The sequence below is a fragment of the Ranitomeya variabilis genome, chromosome 4 (assembly GCF_051348905.1).
Source record: "Ranitomeya variabilis isolate aRanVar5 chromosome 4, aRanVar5.hap1, whole genome shotgun sequence".
In the NCBI taxonomy this organism is placed as follows: domain Eukaryota; kingdom Metazoa; phylum Chordata; class Amphibia; order Anura; family Dendrobatidae; genus Ranitomeya; species Ranitomeya variabilis.
The window spans coordinates 412,409,563-412,426,307 of record NC_135235.1 but is presented as its reverse complement, the minus strand read 5'-3'; the positions used below and the strand labels follow the sequence as shown (position 1 = coordinate 412,426,307).

The 16,745-nt window shown below is 45.6% G+C and overlaps 1 protein-coding gene across 3 annotated transcripts in view; it reads left to right on the top strand.

Moving 5' to 3' along the window:
• Positions 1-7,206: 7,206 nt before the first annotated feature.
• Positions 7,207-16,745, top strand: part of LOC143765007 (uncharacterized) — a 31,649-nt gene continuing 22,110 nt past the window's right edge. The window contains exons 1-2 of one of the 3 annotated variants that reach the window (XM_077251211.1): positions 7,207-7,359; positions 9,889-10,036. In XM_077251211.1, coding sequence (XP_077107326.1) covers positions 9,929-10,036 — 108 coding nt within the window. In that variant the 5' untranslated portion in view covers positions 7,207-7,359; positions 9,889-9,928. Of the gene's footprint in view, positions 7,472-7,512; positions 7,635-9,888; positions 10,037-16,745 lie in introns of those variants that run through there. The other 2 variants (XM_077251210.1, XM_077251209.1) reach the window with 2 other exon arrangements.

Here is a 16,745-nt window from a genome sequence, read left to right as displayed (position 1 = left end):
TGCTGACAGGTTCCCTTTATGCCATCCGACGTACTATCACGTCCATGTGCCCTGGGCCCGTATGCCCATGGACAGGATAGTACGTCATGTGCATTTAGCCGCGCTCACGTGGGGAGCGCGGCTGATCGTGGTCAGCTGTCAGCTGATTCTCACAGCTGACACCCGGCACTAGGTGCCAGGAATGGTCACGGACCACTCCCGGCACTTTAACCCCCGAAACACTGCGATCAAACATGATTGCAGTGTTCTGGAGCTGACAGAGGGGCGGGGGGGGGGGGGGGTCCCGACTGCTGCCATGGAGACTTGATGTCGTCAAGATGACATCCGGGTCTCCAGACCTGAGAGACTTCCTGCCATGCGCAGTGATGACCAGGAATCTCTCAGGTCAGTGTAATAGAAGCTGCAGCACTGACAGCTTCTATAGCATGCAGATCTGCATGACATAGAAGTGATCAGCCTGCACAAAATGAATGTCCCTTAGTGGGATAAAGTGTAAAACTTCTAATGAAATAAAAAAAATTTTTTTAATTAACTGTAAAAATATTAAAATAATATTAAACAAAATATTTATTTGATCACTAAATAAATATTTAAATGAAAAAAAAATTCAAACAATAAAAGTACACATATTGGGTAACGCTGCATCCGTAACGACCAGACCTATAAAACTGTCCCACTAGTCAACCCCTTTAGTGAACCCCATAAAAAGAACAAGGCAAAAAACAATGCTTTATCATCACACCGCTGAACAAAAAGTGGAGTAACATGTGATCAAAACAGATATAAATAAATATGGTACCGCTGAAAACATCATCTTGTCCCACAAAAAAACGAGCCACCATACAGCATCATCAGCGAAAAAATAAAAAAGTTATAGCTGTCAGAATAAAGCGATGCAAATACAATTATTTTTTCTATTAAAAAAATCGGAATAAAAAGCGATCAAAAATGTCATGTTCCCGAAAATGGTACCAATAAAAACGTCAACTCTACCCACGAAAAACAAGACCACACATGACTCTGTGGGCCAAAATATGGAAAAATTATAGCTCTCAAAATGTGGTGATGCAAAAACTATTTTTTGCTATAAAAAGCGTCTTTAAGGCTTCTTTTACACTTGCCGTGATTTTTGCTGCCTGTTTTTGCCGGCCTTTTTTGCGGTCACGGTCTCCTGCAAAAACGGCCACAAAAATCTTGAGGATCGTTGTTTTTCTGGTTTCGAATACTAGGGAAAAAAATTTGAAAAAAAACACCGGCATTCCGCAAAAACGGGATTCACGGTGCACCGCAAAAACAAATGGGGGCCGTGTCCATAAGCCATGAAAAAAAATCGAGCAGGCTCGATATTTTTTTACGTCCGTAAATATGGCCCTCACGGCCATATGGTGTGCATTGTGTATTGGGGCCGCAAAAACGGGCCGCAAATACACGGCAAGTGTAAAAGAAGCCTAAGTGTGTGACAGCTGCCAAACATAAAATAGTAAATCAAACCCCCCCTTTATCACCCCCTTAGGGAAAAATAATAAAATAAAAAAAAATTATTTATTTCAATTTTCCCATTAGGGTTAGGGTTGGGGCTAAAGTTGGGGTTAGGGTTGGGGATAAGTTAGGGTTGGGAATAAGTTAGGGTTGGGGATAAGTTAGGGTTGGGGTTAGGGTTTGGATTAGGGGTGTGTTAGGATTAGGTTACCGTATTTTTTCGGCCTATAAGACGACTGGGCGTATAAGACGACCCCCAACTTTTCGGGGGTCATCTTATACACCGAGTGTCGTCTTATACAGTGTGTGCAGGGAGCGGTCCTGGACGGTTCCCAGGGTCTGGAGGAGAGGAGACTCTCCTTCAGGCCCTGGGATCCATATTCGTGTAAAAAAAAAAAGAATAAAAATATGGATATACTTACCTTCCAAAGGCCCCCGGAGTTCTCCCGGCTCTCCGCGATGCATGCAGCGGCTTCGGTTCCCAGGGATGCATTGCACGCCGCGAAGGACCTTTGTGACGTTGCGGTCAAATAAGTAAGTTTTATTATACTCACCAGGGAAGTGGGCCAGTCCGATGGGTGTCGCAGTTCCGGGTTCGGCGCCTCCCATCTACTTGCGATGCCGCCCACCAGTTGCTTCATCGCTCCCCGGCATCACGATCCTGCGCAGGCGTACTTATCTGCCCTGTTGAGGGCAGACCAAAGTACTACAGTGCGCAGGCGCTAGGAAAGGTCAGAGATGCCCAGCATCTGCGCACTGCAGTACTTTGCTCTGCCCTCAACAGGGCAGATAAGTACGCCTGCGCCGCAGCGTGATGTGGGACCCAGACCTGCGACACCCATCGGACCGCACCACCTCCCAGGTGAGTATAATAAAACGTATTTTTCCTATCTTTCAGGTCGGACTGGGGCTTATCTACAGCATTACAGAATGCTGCAGATAAGCCCTGAAAGGCGGTGGCCTCATCTTATAGCGGCCAAACCTGGTGACAGGTTCCCTTTAACAATGATGATGAGATACTGAAAGTTGTTACCAGTCATCATCAGACTGTGGCCCGTACAGGAACTCGAATGCTGATCAGATGTAGTCAGTATCACCAATAAACATTACATTCAGATACCTTATAGATGTCATCTCTGATTGGAGTCCTTCTCATCGCTTTCTTCTTCATCTGGTCCAGACACCATGATGACTTTCATATCCACAGCTCAACTAGGTAGACTTCCATCTTCTCTGCACCACATCCCTACATGGTGCCCTTAAAAATATTAAAAAATAACATTATAATGTCCCTGAATAATTTCCCCTCACTGTGCTCCCTACACAAAATACAGGGTGGGCATTGTCACTATGTGTGCTGTCACTCTATGACTTGCGAATCCTCACATTACGCGCACTGTGACAATTCTCTGGTGCCGGTGGTCATATGACCGCAAGAATGCGCCATGCATACTCACAACCACATTCCGACTAGATGGGGGCATCCTCACTCAATGCAATGTCAAGCTCGAAAGTGGCGGGGAGTATGCATACCACATACTTGCAGCCACATGACTGCCACCCCCAGAGAATCCTCACAGAGTGCAGGATTCACAAGTCTGCAGGCACATAGAGTGACTGCAGACTTAGGCCGCCGTCACACATGCGAGTTTTACGGACGTAAGAGCGCAGAAACTACGTGCGTAAAACTTGCATAACATACGGCACAATGCTTCTCAATGGGTCTCGTCCTATCAGCCGTATATTACGGATCCGTAATATACGGCGTTCTACGGCCGTACAAAATCGCAGCATGCTGCGTTTGTCAGCGTATTGCGCAAAAAAATCGCCAATGAAAGTCTATGGGGGCGAGAAAAATACGGATTCCACACGGACTAGCAGTGTGACTTGCGAGAAATACGCAGCGGTGTTAGTGAAAAGTCGGTAATTCAATTGCCGGCTTTTCATTTCTCCTGCCTAAACCCGACAGGATATGAGACATGGTTTACATACAGTAAACCATCTCATATCCCCTTTTTTTTTTGCATATTCCACACTACTAATGTTAGTAGTGTGTATGTGCAAAATTTCAGCGCTGTAGCTGCTAAAATAAAGGGTTAAATGGCGGAAAAAATTAGCGTGGGCTCCCGCGCAATTTTCTCCGCCAGAGTGGTAAAGCCAGTGACTGACGGCAGATATTAATAGCCTAGAGAGGGTCCATGGTTATTGGCCCCCCCTGGCTACAAACATCTGCCCCCAGCCACCCCAGAAAAGGCACATCTGGAAGATGCGCCTATTCTGGCACTTGGCCACTCTCTTCCCACTCCCGTGTAGCGGTGGGATATGGGGTAATGAAGGGTTAATGCCACCTTGCTATTGTAAGGTGACATTAAGCCAGATTAATAATGGAGAGGCGTCAATTATGACACCTATCCATTATTAATCCAATTGTTTGAAAGGGTTAAAAAACACACACACACACACACATGATTTAAAATTATTTTAATGAAATAAACACAGCCGTTGTTTTAATATTTTATTGCTCTCTCAATCCATTTGCAGACCCTCGCTTGGCAAAACAATAAACCCACAATATACATACCTTCTGCTGACCCGTCACGTCCCACGAGGTAATCCATCTGAAGGGGTTAAAATAATTTACAAGCAGGAGCCCTGCAAATGCAGCTGTGCTCGTGCTTGTAATTCCCCGGCGAATGAAGGAAATGTAGGTCATTGACCTACATTTCCTTCAGTCGCGGTGATGCGCCCCTGCTGGATGTTCTCATGAACTGCAGCCTGGGAATTTTTTTCCACGCTCCAGGTCATATGAGGACATCCACCAGGGGGCGCATCACCGCGACTGAAGGAAATGTAGGTCAATGACCTACATTTCCTTCATTCGCCGGGGAATTACAAGCACGAGCACAGCTGCATTTGCAGGGCTCCTGCTTGTAAATTATTTTAACCCCTTCAGATGGATTACCTCGTGGGACGTGACGGGTCAGCAGAAGGTATGTATATTGTGGGTTTATTGTTTTGCCAAGCGAGGGTCTGCAAATGGATTGAGAGAGCAATAAAATATTAAAACAACCGCTGTGTTTATTTCATTAAAATACTTTTAAATCATGTGTGTGTGTGTTTTTTAACCCTTTCAAACAATTGGATTAATAATGGATAGGTGTCATAATTGACGCCTCTCCATTATTAATCTGGCTTAATGTCACCTTACGATAGCAAGGTGGCATTAACCCTTCATTACCCCATATCCCACCGCTACACGGGAGTGGGAAGAGAGTGGCCAAGTGCCAGAATAGGCGCATCTTCCAGATGTGCCTTTTCTGGGGTGGCTGGGGGCAGATGTTTGTAGCCAGGGGGGGCCAATAACCATGGACCCTCTCTAGGCTATTAATATCTGCCGTCAGTCACTGGCTTTACCACTCTGGCGGAGAAAATTGCGCGGGAGCCCACGCTAATTTTTTCCGCCATTTAACCCTTTATTTTAGCAGCTACAGCGCTGAAATTTTGCACATACACACTACTAACATTAGTAGTGTGAAATATGCAAAAACAAAAAGGGGATATGAGATGGTTTACTGTATGTAAACCATGTCTCATATCCTGTCGGGTTTGGGAAGGAGAAATGAAAAGCCGGCAATTGAATTACCGGCTTTTCACAGATATCGCGCTGTAGTAAATATAAATACAGACTATATATATATATGTGTCTCAATGACATATATATATATATATACTGTATATATGTTTTCCCGAACATTTGAGCACATAAATCCATTAGATGTCGGTTTTGCAAGCCTGCGAGAAAATCTCGCAGTACGGATGCCATACGGATTACATACGGAGGATGCCATGTGCAAAATACGCTGACACACCCTGCCTACGGATCACTATTTTGGGAACATTTCTCCGTATTACGGCCGTAAAAAACGGACCGTATTGTCTTACGCCGAGTGTGACGCCGGCCTTATAGTTTGACACCAGACAACCCTTTGGTTATGTGCACACGTAAGAAAAGAGGTGCAGAATTTTCTGCACAAAATCCGCATCTCCTGTCAGAATCTGCAGCCGCTGTTTTTATGCGGATTTTGTGCGTTTTTATGCGGAATTGATGCAGATTTTGTGAGGATTTTCTGCGGTTTTTGCCACTGCGGATTTTTAACATGGAAGGGTGCAGAAATGCTGCAGATCCGCATCAAAGAAGTGACATGCACTTCTTTGAAATCCGCAGCAATTCCGCACTGATTTTTCCACACCATCTGCACAGCTATTTTTTTACCCCATTGATTAACATTGTACTGTGCATCACAGTGCGGATCTGCTGCGTTTCTGCGCGGAAAAATCCGCTGCGGATCCACAGCAAATCCGCATCGTGTGCACACAGCCTTTATGTTACATGGCCTCTACAGCCGCCCTTCTGAACTATAATGACTACACTGAACGCGATTATGAACTATACCTTCCATACTGTCCCCTCTCTTTCCAACTATGTTCTCCACACTGTCCTTCGTTAAGAAGTTTGACTGCCTCGCCACACTTTCCCTTTTTATGAACTATAACCACAACACTTATTAGCTATAACTGTTATCCTTACAAATAATGGCCTCCACACCTTCACGCTGTCCCCTCTGCACTGCTTACCCTCATGGTAAACCTATCTCCACACTGTCCCCATGTTCAGTATCCTCCCATGTTGCTCCTCTTCATACTGTCCCCATATGCAGCCCCCTCTTCATACTGTCCCCCACAAGCTGCCCCTTTCCATACTGTCACCCACATGCTTTGCCCTCCCCATACTGTCCCCCAAATGCTGCCCCTCTACATCCTGTCCACCACTTGCTCCCACATCTCCATACTGTCCACCATAAGAACCATAGTAGGCCGTTGACTTCCATAGTACACCATCAGATTTTGGGGGCTTAATAGGTTGAGACAGCCCTCTCCCTCTACCAAACACCTTTAATACAGTGACCAGTATTGACAGTTTCATCTGAGGGGTTAAACTATCAGAGACTAGCTTTATTGGTGTCTGGTTGTTACCTGATGCCCAAGGCTGCTCATACCAGGTTAGGCTACTTTCACACTAGCGTCACAATCTTGCCTTACGCTGGCGTGTACTCCGGAGGACAGAGAATGAACTTCAATCCATTATTGCGGCCAGCATGCAGCCAGCGGGTAAGGAAAGGGTGAATCAAACACCCGAAAACCCCGCCCATATGACCCCAAACCGGTCCGCCAAATTCAGGTGACAGGTTCCCTTTAAGAAATTATATGAAATATTTATTAATTCACATATATCACAGGTTAAAAAATGCAGGACAGGTAAAGGGGGCACCACAAAGCAGCGAGATGGGAGGTGTGAGCAGTCGTATATGAACAGGTTCATAATAAAAATATATATATACATATATACACACACATATACATTTTTTATAGTGTGTGTATATATATATATATATATATATATATATTCATAATATGTGTGCATGTATATATACACATATATATATATTATAAATGTACATTCTATATATCACCTCACCTACCTAATAATAACACCTTAGCTGTATCTACTAAGTATCACCCCACAGCTGAACTCCCCTAAAAAAAAATATGAAGTGGATGTGCCCCGCTGCCCATGCGCATTGTGCTGTACATCGTCTGTGCACAGCCAGCAAGGTGAAGCAGGTGCGCACACACGTTACTGCCCCGCCTGCTGCGCATCCACTCTGCGTCCTCACTATTCCTGCGCACACGGTAGAGACAATGCATAGATGTTTAAAAAAAGGCCACAACAAAATGGCCGCAGTTATAAGCTACCGGAGTGAAGCCGTCGGCCATCTTTGATTCGGGCATTTTCGGGATTCTCTGATCAGCGGTCACCAGGTAATGATCCCCTCACCGCAAATCACAGGTGCTGACCGGAAATGGTCCTGAGGAGGGACGAGCACTTCCGGGGCGTAGTGAGGGCAGCACATAGTGAAGGAATAAATGTCAGGTCAGTGAGTAGCAGCTGTCACTGTGTGTATAACACTGATTACCACACCTACATGGCATGCTGTCCATACACAGGTGTCACTTGTCAGGATGGTGGGGTCAGCCATACTGGGGGCTATGGCTGCATGTTATGGGTCCTGTGCCGCTCTACGCATTGATGCTAGGTATATATATGGCCACCACTGTTCTCTCCATAGTCACCATTGCTGTCACTATTCTATATGTGCTGTTATACCGCTGCCGTCAGTGTTCGGTTTTACACCCTCAGTATCGCCATATATATGTATACTTCTATGTGTGCGCACTATGGCTGATGTTGCGGCACGTGCACTGTGTTGTCTCATGTAACGGCCCCAATGGAAGTGGCAGCAACTTTCAATCTGATTTTAAAGGTTTTCAGAGTGGCAGGGTTTATGTGGCAGAGACCCTTTGTGGAACAGTAGGGGTGGTCCATCCGCTGGGAATCCCACCAATCCCGAAAGCAAGGTTGGGTCTGAAACACTCCATTCTCCAAATCAGTGATGGTCCCAGCAGTCTGAGCCCCACCCATCTGCATGGTACTTTATATACCTTTAAATGTTGGGAATTAGCCTTTAAAATAACCCCCCACTTTATGTGTTTGTGTTTTTTTAAATTTATTTATTTATTATGGGGAGGTAGTTAATGGAAAACATCAGCTTGATCCAGTCTTATCATTCTCCGTTGAAGTGCTGCTCATGCACATTCTTTGCTAGAAAGTTGCCATAGGATAAGGCGATGGCGTATTTTCACTGAAGGACCCCTTTAATACAACTCGCCATAATTGTACATCCCAGTCATGGTGAGCGCACAGTACCTCTGCAGGGGCTGCCTTTGTTTTACAGTCAACACTCCGCTCTAATGGGGATTTAACAGATATTTGCACATACCTGTAGGATGGGCCCCTGCAGTCACTCCTCCCTGCGGGCCCCACACACCCCAGTGCCACTTTGCAGATGTGGACGAGAATTTGTCTGAATAATAACATTTGGCATGTGATATATGCTTTTAGTACTTCTCCCATAAGAATTCCTCTCTACTGGGACCCACTAAAAATAAAATATGAATAACAATAAATTCCATTAAAAAGACCGTTCCGCGCCCTTTGTCAAATTAATAATTGTAGGTTGTGGGGTAGGTCTCCGGGCAGGGGGAGATACAAAGGCTTGGTTGTGCTGGGCACATGGGGCAATAATACTGGGAATCGCTCCTTCTCCTGTGTTTCCTACAATTTCTGCTTCCTGCTGTTTGCCAGCTTGGTGCATTAGTGCCAGGTCTAGGAAACAGCTAGGAAGAGCAGGTCATCAGATGGTGACCTTTGTGAGTAGCTCTGCTGGATGTAACCTTGGTAAGAAAGGTTGGGGACCACTGTGTAAGGCCGGGATCACACATACGCGAGATACGGCCGAGTCTCGCAGGTGAAAACCCAGCTCTGGCGCCAGCACTCCGGAGCGGAGCGTGCAGCCGCACAGCAATACATGGAGCCGCACGCTCCGCTCCGGAGTGCCGGCGCTAGAGCTGTTTTTACCTGCGAGACTCGGCTGTATCTCGCGTATGTGTGGTCCCGGCCTTAGGGTGAAAATCTGCTCTCTGCTGCAGGGGCATACTCACTATAGAATAAGACCTTGTCACTGCTATGGGGCCCGACTCTGTGCTACTTTGCAGCTGCCAATATGGGGCAATCGGTGCATAAAGATTTTTGCAACTTCCAATGAGGTCAGTGGTGTCTGTGCAAATTCCTATGGGCTGAGCTCCCTCTAGTGGTGGCTGCATGCAGCTAAGTTTATACACAGCGTGAAGGAAGCAGGGGATTAAAGAACCTGTCACCATGATTTTGTAATGTAAAGACATGGCTGTAATAATACCGATTACATTGATACATTTGGTGAAGAAATCCGGTCTGTTTTTCTTCAGTAATCAGCATTTGAAGTTTTCTACTAATTAGGTCTGCTCCTCCCTGTCTGTGATTCCACGGCCCCTCCGCCTACCTCCGGTCTGTGAATGACAGGTCACTGAGATCTCAAACAGAGGAGGCAGGCAGAAGTCTTCAAATGGTGATTAATTAAGGACAACAAGACGGATTTATTTACCCAAGGTATCAATGCAATCTATATTCCTGCGTCATTGCAGCCATGTCTTTACATTACAAAATCGTGGTGACAGGTTCTCTTTAGGAGCTGTATGGAGGAAAACCATCGGTGCCTCTCTGCCAGATGTAGCAGGCAGTGCTTACTCTTAGTACAAGATAAGTATTTAAGATGATACCTCAAGACAAAATAATTACAACTAAAGTTTTTAGAAACCTCGGCGCTCTGATTTTATGTTCTGTAAATATTTCAATTATTTTAATTTACCATCCAAATTTAGTCAAAACCTTTTAAAAAAAATTTTTCCCCACAGTCCAGATTCCTCATTGCTAACATCTCCCTCCCACAAAATTATGATCCCCTCATTGGCTGATCTTCCGGAGATACCGAAGAATCGCAGTGAGATTATTGACGGAGTATTAAACCTTACACTGGAGATTATCTTCCTGCTAACTGGAGAGGTGAGGAATTTTGGGAAATCTATAACTTGATGTAACTTTTCTATTATAATGGGGAAGTGACTACATGGGGTGAGCGATTCCGGGAGATGACATAAGTGTTGAACACTAGTGATGATCGAGTGTACTCGTTGCTCGGGTTTTCCTGAGCACGCTCGGGTGGTCTCCGAGTATTTGTGACTGCTCGGAGATTTAGTTTTTGTCCACGCAGCTGCATGATTTACAGCTGCTAGACAGCCTGAATACATGTGAGGATTCCCTAGCAACCTGGCAACTCCCACAAGTATTCAGGTTGTCCAGCAGCCGTAAATCATGCAGCTGAAGCAAGGAAAACTAAATCTCCGAGCACTTAAAAAAAACCAAAAAACACCTGAGCAACGAGTATACTCGCTCATCACTATTGAACACGTCAACAATTTTATAAGTAAATATATTTCTATAAGTACTCTTGACATGAAATTGTCACCAGATGTCAGTAACAACCCATCCAATCCACACAGGCAAAAAAATCAATCCATAGATGTCCATAAATTAAGTTATATGTAATAATGAGAAATGACAAAGGGAAAAATGATTGAACATACTTACTGAAATTTATTTAATACTTCATACACAAGTCTTTGTTGGTGTTGACAGCTTCAAGACGCCTCCTTTATGGAGAAACTAGTTGCATACATTGCTCAGGTGTGATTTTGGCCCATTCTTTCACACAAACACTCTTCAAATCCTTAACCCCTTCATGACCCAGCCTATTTTGGCCTTAATGACCTTGCCGTTTTTTGCAATTCTGACCAGTGTCCCTTTATGAGGTAATAACTCAGGAACGCTTCAACGGATCCTTGCGGTTCTGAGATTGTTTTTTCGTGACATATTGGGCTTCATGTTAGTGGTAAATTTAGGTCGATAATTTCTGAGTTTATTTGTGAAAAAAACGGAAATTTGGCGAAAATTTTGAAAATTTCGCAATTTTCACATTTTGAATTTTTATTCTGTTAAACCAGAGAGTTATGTGACACAAAATAGTTAATAAATAACATTTCCCACATGTCTACTTTACATCAGCACAATTTTGGAAATAAATTTTTTTTTTGCTAGGAAGTTATAAGGGTTAAAATTTGACCAGTGATTTCTCATTTTTACAACAAAATTTACAAAACCATTTTTTTTAGGGACCACCTCACATTTGAAGTCAGTTTGAGGGTTCTATATGGCTGAAAATACCCAAAAGTGACACCATTCTAAAAACTGCACCCCTCAAGGTGCTCAAAACCACATTCAAGAAGTTTATTAACCCTTCAGGTGTTTCACAACAGCAGAAGCAACATGGAAGGAAAAAGTGAACATTTAACTTTTTAGTCACAAAAATGATCTTTTAGCAACAATTTTTTTATTTTCCCAAGGGTAAAAGGAGAAACTGGACCAAAAAAGTTGTTGTCCAATTTGTCCTGAGTACGTTGATACCTCATATGTAGGGGTAAACCACTGTTTGGGCGCACGGCAGGGCTCGGAAGCGAAGGAGCGCCATTTGACTTTTTCAATGAAAAATTGGCTCCAATCTTTAGCGGACACCATGTCGCGTTTGGAGAGCCCCCGTGTGCCTAAACATTGGAGCTCCCCCACAAGTGACCCCATTTTGGAAACTAGACGCCCCAAGGAACTTATCTAGATGCATAGTGAGCACTTTAATCCCCCAGGTGCTTCACAAATTGATCCGTAAAAATGAAAAAGTACTTTTTTTTCACAAAAAAATTTTTTAGCCTCAATTTTTTCATTTTCACATGGGCAACAGGATAAAATGGATCCTAAAATTTGTTGGGCAATTTCTCCTGAGTACGCCGATACCTCATATGTGGGGGTAAACCACTGTTTGGGTGCACGGCAAGGCTCGGAAGGGAAGGCGCGCCATTTGACTTTTTGAATGAAAAATTATCTCCATCGTTAGCGGACACCATGTCGCGTTTGGAGATACCCTGTGTGCCTAAACATTGAAGCTCCCCGACATGTGACCCCATTTTGGAAACTAGACCCCCCAAGGAACTTATCTAGATGCATAGTGAGCACTTTAAACTCTCAGGTGCTTCACAAATTGATCCGTAAAAAATGAAAAAGTACTTTTTTTTCACAAAAAAAATTTTTTAGCCTCAATTTTTTCATTTTCACATGGGCAACAGGATAAAATGGATCCTAAAATTTGTTGGGCAATTTCTCCTGAGTACGCCGATACCTCATATGTGGGGGTAAACCACTGTTTGGGTGCACGGCAAGGCTTGGAAGGGAAGTAGCGCCATTTGACTTTTTCAATGGAAAATTAGCTCCAATCGTTAGTGGACACCATGTTGCGTTCGGAGAGCCCCTGTGTGCCTAAACATTGGAGCTCCCCTACAAGTGACCCCATTTTGGAAACTAGACCCCCCAAGGAACTAATCTAGATGTATAGTGAGCACTTAAAACCCCCAGGTGCTTCACAGAAGTTTATAACGCAGAGCCATGAAAATAAAAAAAATATTTTTCTTTCCTCAAAAATGATTTTTTAACCCACAATTTTTTATTTTCCCAAGGGTAACAGGAGAAATTGGACCCCAAAAGTTGTTGTGCAGTTTCTCCTGAGTACGCTGATACCCCATATGTGGGGGTAAACCACTGTTTTGGCACACGTCGGGGAGCGGAAGGGAAGTAGTGACGTTTTTAAATGCAGACTTTAATTTAATGCTCTGCGGGCGTCACGTTGCGTTTGCAGAGCCCCTGATGTGCCTAAACAGTAGGAACTCCCCACAATTGACCCCACTTTGGAAACTAGACCCCCAAGGGAACTTATCTAGATGTGTGGTGAGCACTTTGAACCCCCAAGTGCTTCACAGAAGTTTATAACGCAGAGACGTGAAAATAAAAAATGTGTTTTCTTTCCTCAAAATATTTTTTTAGCCCAGAATTTTTTAATTTTCCCAAGGGTAACAGGAAAAATTTGACCCCAAAAGTTGTTGTCCAGTTTCTCCTGAGTACGCTGATACCCCATATATGGGGGTAAACCACTGTTTGGGCACATGGCGGGGCTCGGAAGGGAAGTAGTGACGATTTGGAATGCAGACTTTGATGGAATGGTCTGCGGGAATCATGTTATGTTTGCAGAGCCCCTGATGTGCCTAAACAGTAGAAACCCCCCACAAGTGACCCCATTTTGGAAACTAGACCCCCCAAGGAACTTATCTAGATGTGTGGTGAGCACGTTCAACCCCCAAGTGCTTCACAGAAGTTTACAACGCAGAGCCGTGAAAATAAAAAATAATTTTTCTTTCCTCAAAAAAGATGTTTTAGCAAGCAATTGTTTATTTTCACAAGGGTAACAGGAGAAATTGGACCCCAATATTTGTTGCCCAGTTTGTTGTGAGTACGATGGTACCCCATATGTGGGGGTAAACCACTGTTTGGGCGCACGTCAGGGCTCGGAAGGGAAGTAGTGACATTTGAAATGCAGACTTTGATGGAATGGTCTTCGGGCGTCACGTTGCATTTGCAGAGCCCCTGATGTGCCTAAACAGTAGAAACACCCCACAAGTGACCCCATTTTGGAAACTAGACCCCAAAAGGATCTTATCTAGATGTGTGGTGAGCACTTTCAACCCCCAAGTGTTTCACATAAGTTTATAACGTAGAGCCGTGAAAATAAAAAATAATTGTTCTTTCCTCAAAATTATGTTTTAGCAAGTAATTTTTTATTTTTGCAAGGGTAACAGGAGAAATTAGACCCCAATAGTTGTTGCCCAGTTTGTCCTGAGTACGCTGGTATCCCATATGTGGGGGTAAACCACTGTTTGGGCGCACGTCGGGGCTTGGAAGGGAGGGCGCACCATTTGACTTTTTGAACGCAAGATTGGCTGGAATCAATGGTGGCGCCATGTTGCGTTTGGAGACCCCTGATGTGCCTAAACAGTGGAAACCCCTCAATTCTAACTTCAACACTAACCCCAACACACCCCTAACCCTAATCCCAACTGTAGCCATAACCCTAATCACAACCCTAACCCCAACACACCCCTATCCACAACCCTAACCCCAACACACCCGTAACCCTAAATCCAACCCTAATCCTAACCCTAATCCCAACCCTACCCACAACTGTAACCCCAACACAACCCTAACCCTATCCGTAACCCTAACCACAAGCCTAATCTTAACCCTATTTCCAACCCTAGCCCTAATTCCAACCCTAAGGGTACCGTCTCACATAACGATTTACCAACGATCACGACCAGCGATACGACCTGGCCGTGATCGTTGGAAAGTCATTGTGTGGTCACTGGGGAGCTGTCACACAGACCGCTCTCCAGCGACCAACGATGCCAAAGTCCCGGGTAACCAGGGTAAACATCGGGTTACTAAGCGCAGGGCCGCGCTTAGTAACCCGATGTTTACCGTGGTTACCAGCGTAAAAAAAAAAAAACGTACATACTCACATTTTGGTGTCCTTCAGGTCCCTTGCCGTCTGCTTCCCGCTCTGACTGAGTGCCGCCGTACAGTGAGAGCAGAGCGCAGCGGTGACGTCACTGCTGTGCTGTGCTCTCACTTTCCGGCCGGCAGACAGTCAGAGCGGGAGACGGTACCCTAACTCTAATTCCTACCCTAACCCTAAGGCTATGTGCCCACTTTGCGGATTCGTGTGAGATTTTTCCGCACCATTTTTGAAAAAACCGCAGGTAAAAGGCACTGCGTTTTACCTACGGATTTACAGCGGATTTCCAGTGTTTTTTTGTGCGGATTTCACCTGCGGATTCCTATTGAGGAACAGGTGTAAAACGCTGCGGAATCCGCACAAAATTGACATGCTGCGGAAAATACACAGCGTTTCCGCACGGTATTTTCATGGGCACAGCAGATTTGGTTTTCCATAGGTGTACATGGTACTGTAAACCTGATGGAAAACTGCTACGAATTCGCAGCGGCCAATCCGCTGCGGATCCGCTGCGGATCCGCGGCCAATCCGCTGCGGATCCGCGGCAATCCGCTGCGGATTCGCAGCCAAATCCGCACTGTGTGCACATGCCCTAACCCTAACCCTAATTCTAACCCTAATTCTAACCCTAATTCTAACCCTAGTTCTAACCCTAACCCTAGCAGAAAAAAAAAAAAAAAAAAATATTTATTTTTATTATTGTCCCTATGGGGGTGATAAAGGGGGGTCATTTACTTTTTTTTCATTTTGATCACTGTGATAGGCTATATCGCAGTGATCAAAATACATCTGGAACGAATCTGCCAGCAGGCAGACTCTGCGGGCGCAGTGCGCATGCGCCCGCCATATTGGAAGATGGCGGCGCCCATGGAGAAGCCGGACGGACACTGGGAGGCCCGGTAAGTATGTAGGGGGGGTGATCGGATCACGGGGGGGGCACCGGAGCACAGGGAGGGGGCACCGGAGCACGGGGGGAGCGGACAGGAGGACGGAGGAGCGGACAAGACGATTTAGGGGGGGCGGCCACGTAACGGAGCACTGGGGGGGCGATCGGTGGGGTGGGGTGGGGGCAGATTAGGTTTTCCAGCCATGGCCGATGATATTGCAGCATCGGCCATGGCTGGATTGTAATATTTCACCGTTTTTTTGGGTGAAATATTACAAATCGCTCTGATTGGCAGTTTCACTTTCAACAGCCAATCAGAGCGATCGTAGCCACGGGGGGGTGAAGCCACCCCCCCTGGGCTGAAGCACCACTCCCCCTGTTCCTGCAGATCGGGTGAAATCGGAGTTAACCCCTTCACCCGATCTGCAGGGACGCGATCATTCCATGACGCCACATAGGCGTCATGGGTCGGGAAGGCACGGGTTTTCATGACGCCTACGTGGCGTCATGGGTCGGGAAGGGGTTAAAGTTCCATGGCCTCCTTTTATGAACTCTGAGCTTTAGGGTACCGTTACACTAAACGATTTACCAACGATCACGACCAGCGATACGACCTGGCCGTGATCGTTGGTAAGTCGTTGTGTGGTCGCTGGGGAGCTGTCACACAGACAGCTCTCCAGCGACCAACGATGCCGAAGTCCCCGGGTAACCAGGGTAAACATCTGGTTACTAAGCGCAGGGCCGCGCTTAGTAACCCGATGTTTACCCTGGTTACCATTGTAAATGTAAAAGAAAAAACCACTACATACTCACCTTCTGATGTCCGTCACGTCCCTCGCCGTCTGCTTCCCGCACTGACTGTGTCAGTGCCGGCCGTAAAGCACAGCACAGCGGTGACGTCACCGCTGTGCTCTGCTTTTACTTTACGGCCGGCGCTCACAGTCAGTGCGGGAAGCCGCCGGTGAGGGACGTGACAGGCACCGGAATGTAAGTATGTAGTGTTTTTTTTTTTTTTACGTTTACAATGGTAACCAGGGTAAACATCGGGTTACTAAGCGCGGCCCTGTGCTTAGTAACCCGATGTTTACCCTGGTTACAAGCGAACGCATCGCTGGATCGGTGTCACACACACCGATCCAGCGATGACAGCGGGTGATCCAGCGACGAAAGAAAGTTTCAAACGATCTGCTACGACGTACGATTCTCAGCGGGGTCCCTGATCACAGTAGCGTGTCAGACACAGCGAGATCGTATGTATATCGCTGGAACGTCACGGATCGTGCCGTCGTAGCGACCAAAGTGCCACTGTGAGATGGTACCCTTAGTTCCTTCCGTAAATGTTGTATTGGATTCAGGTCAGGTGATTGGCTAGGCCATTC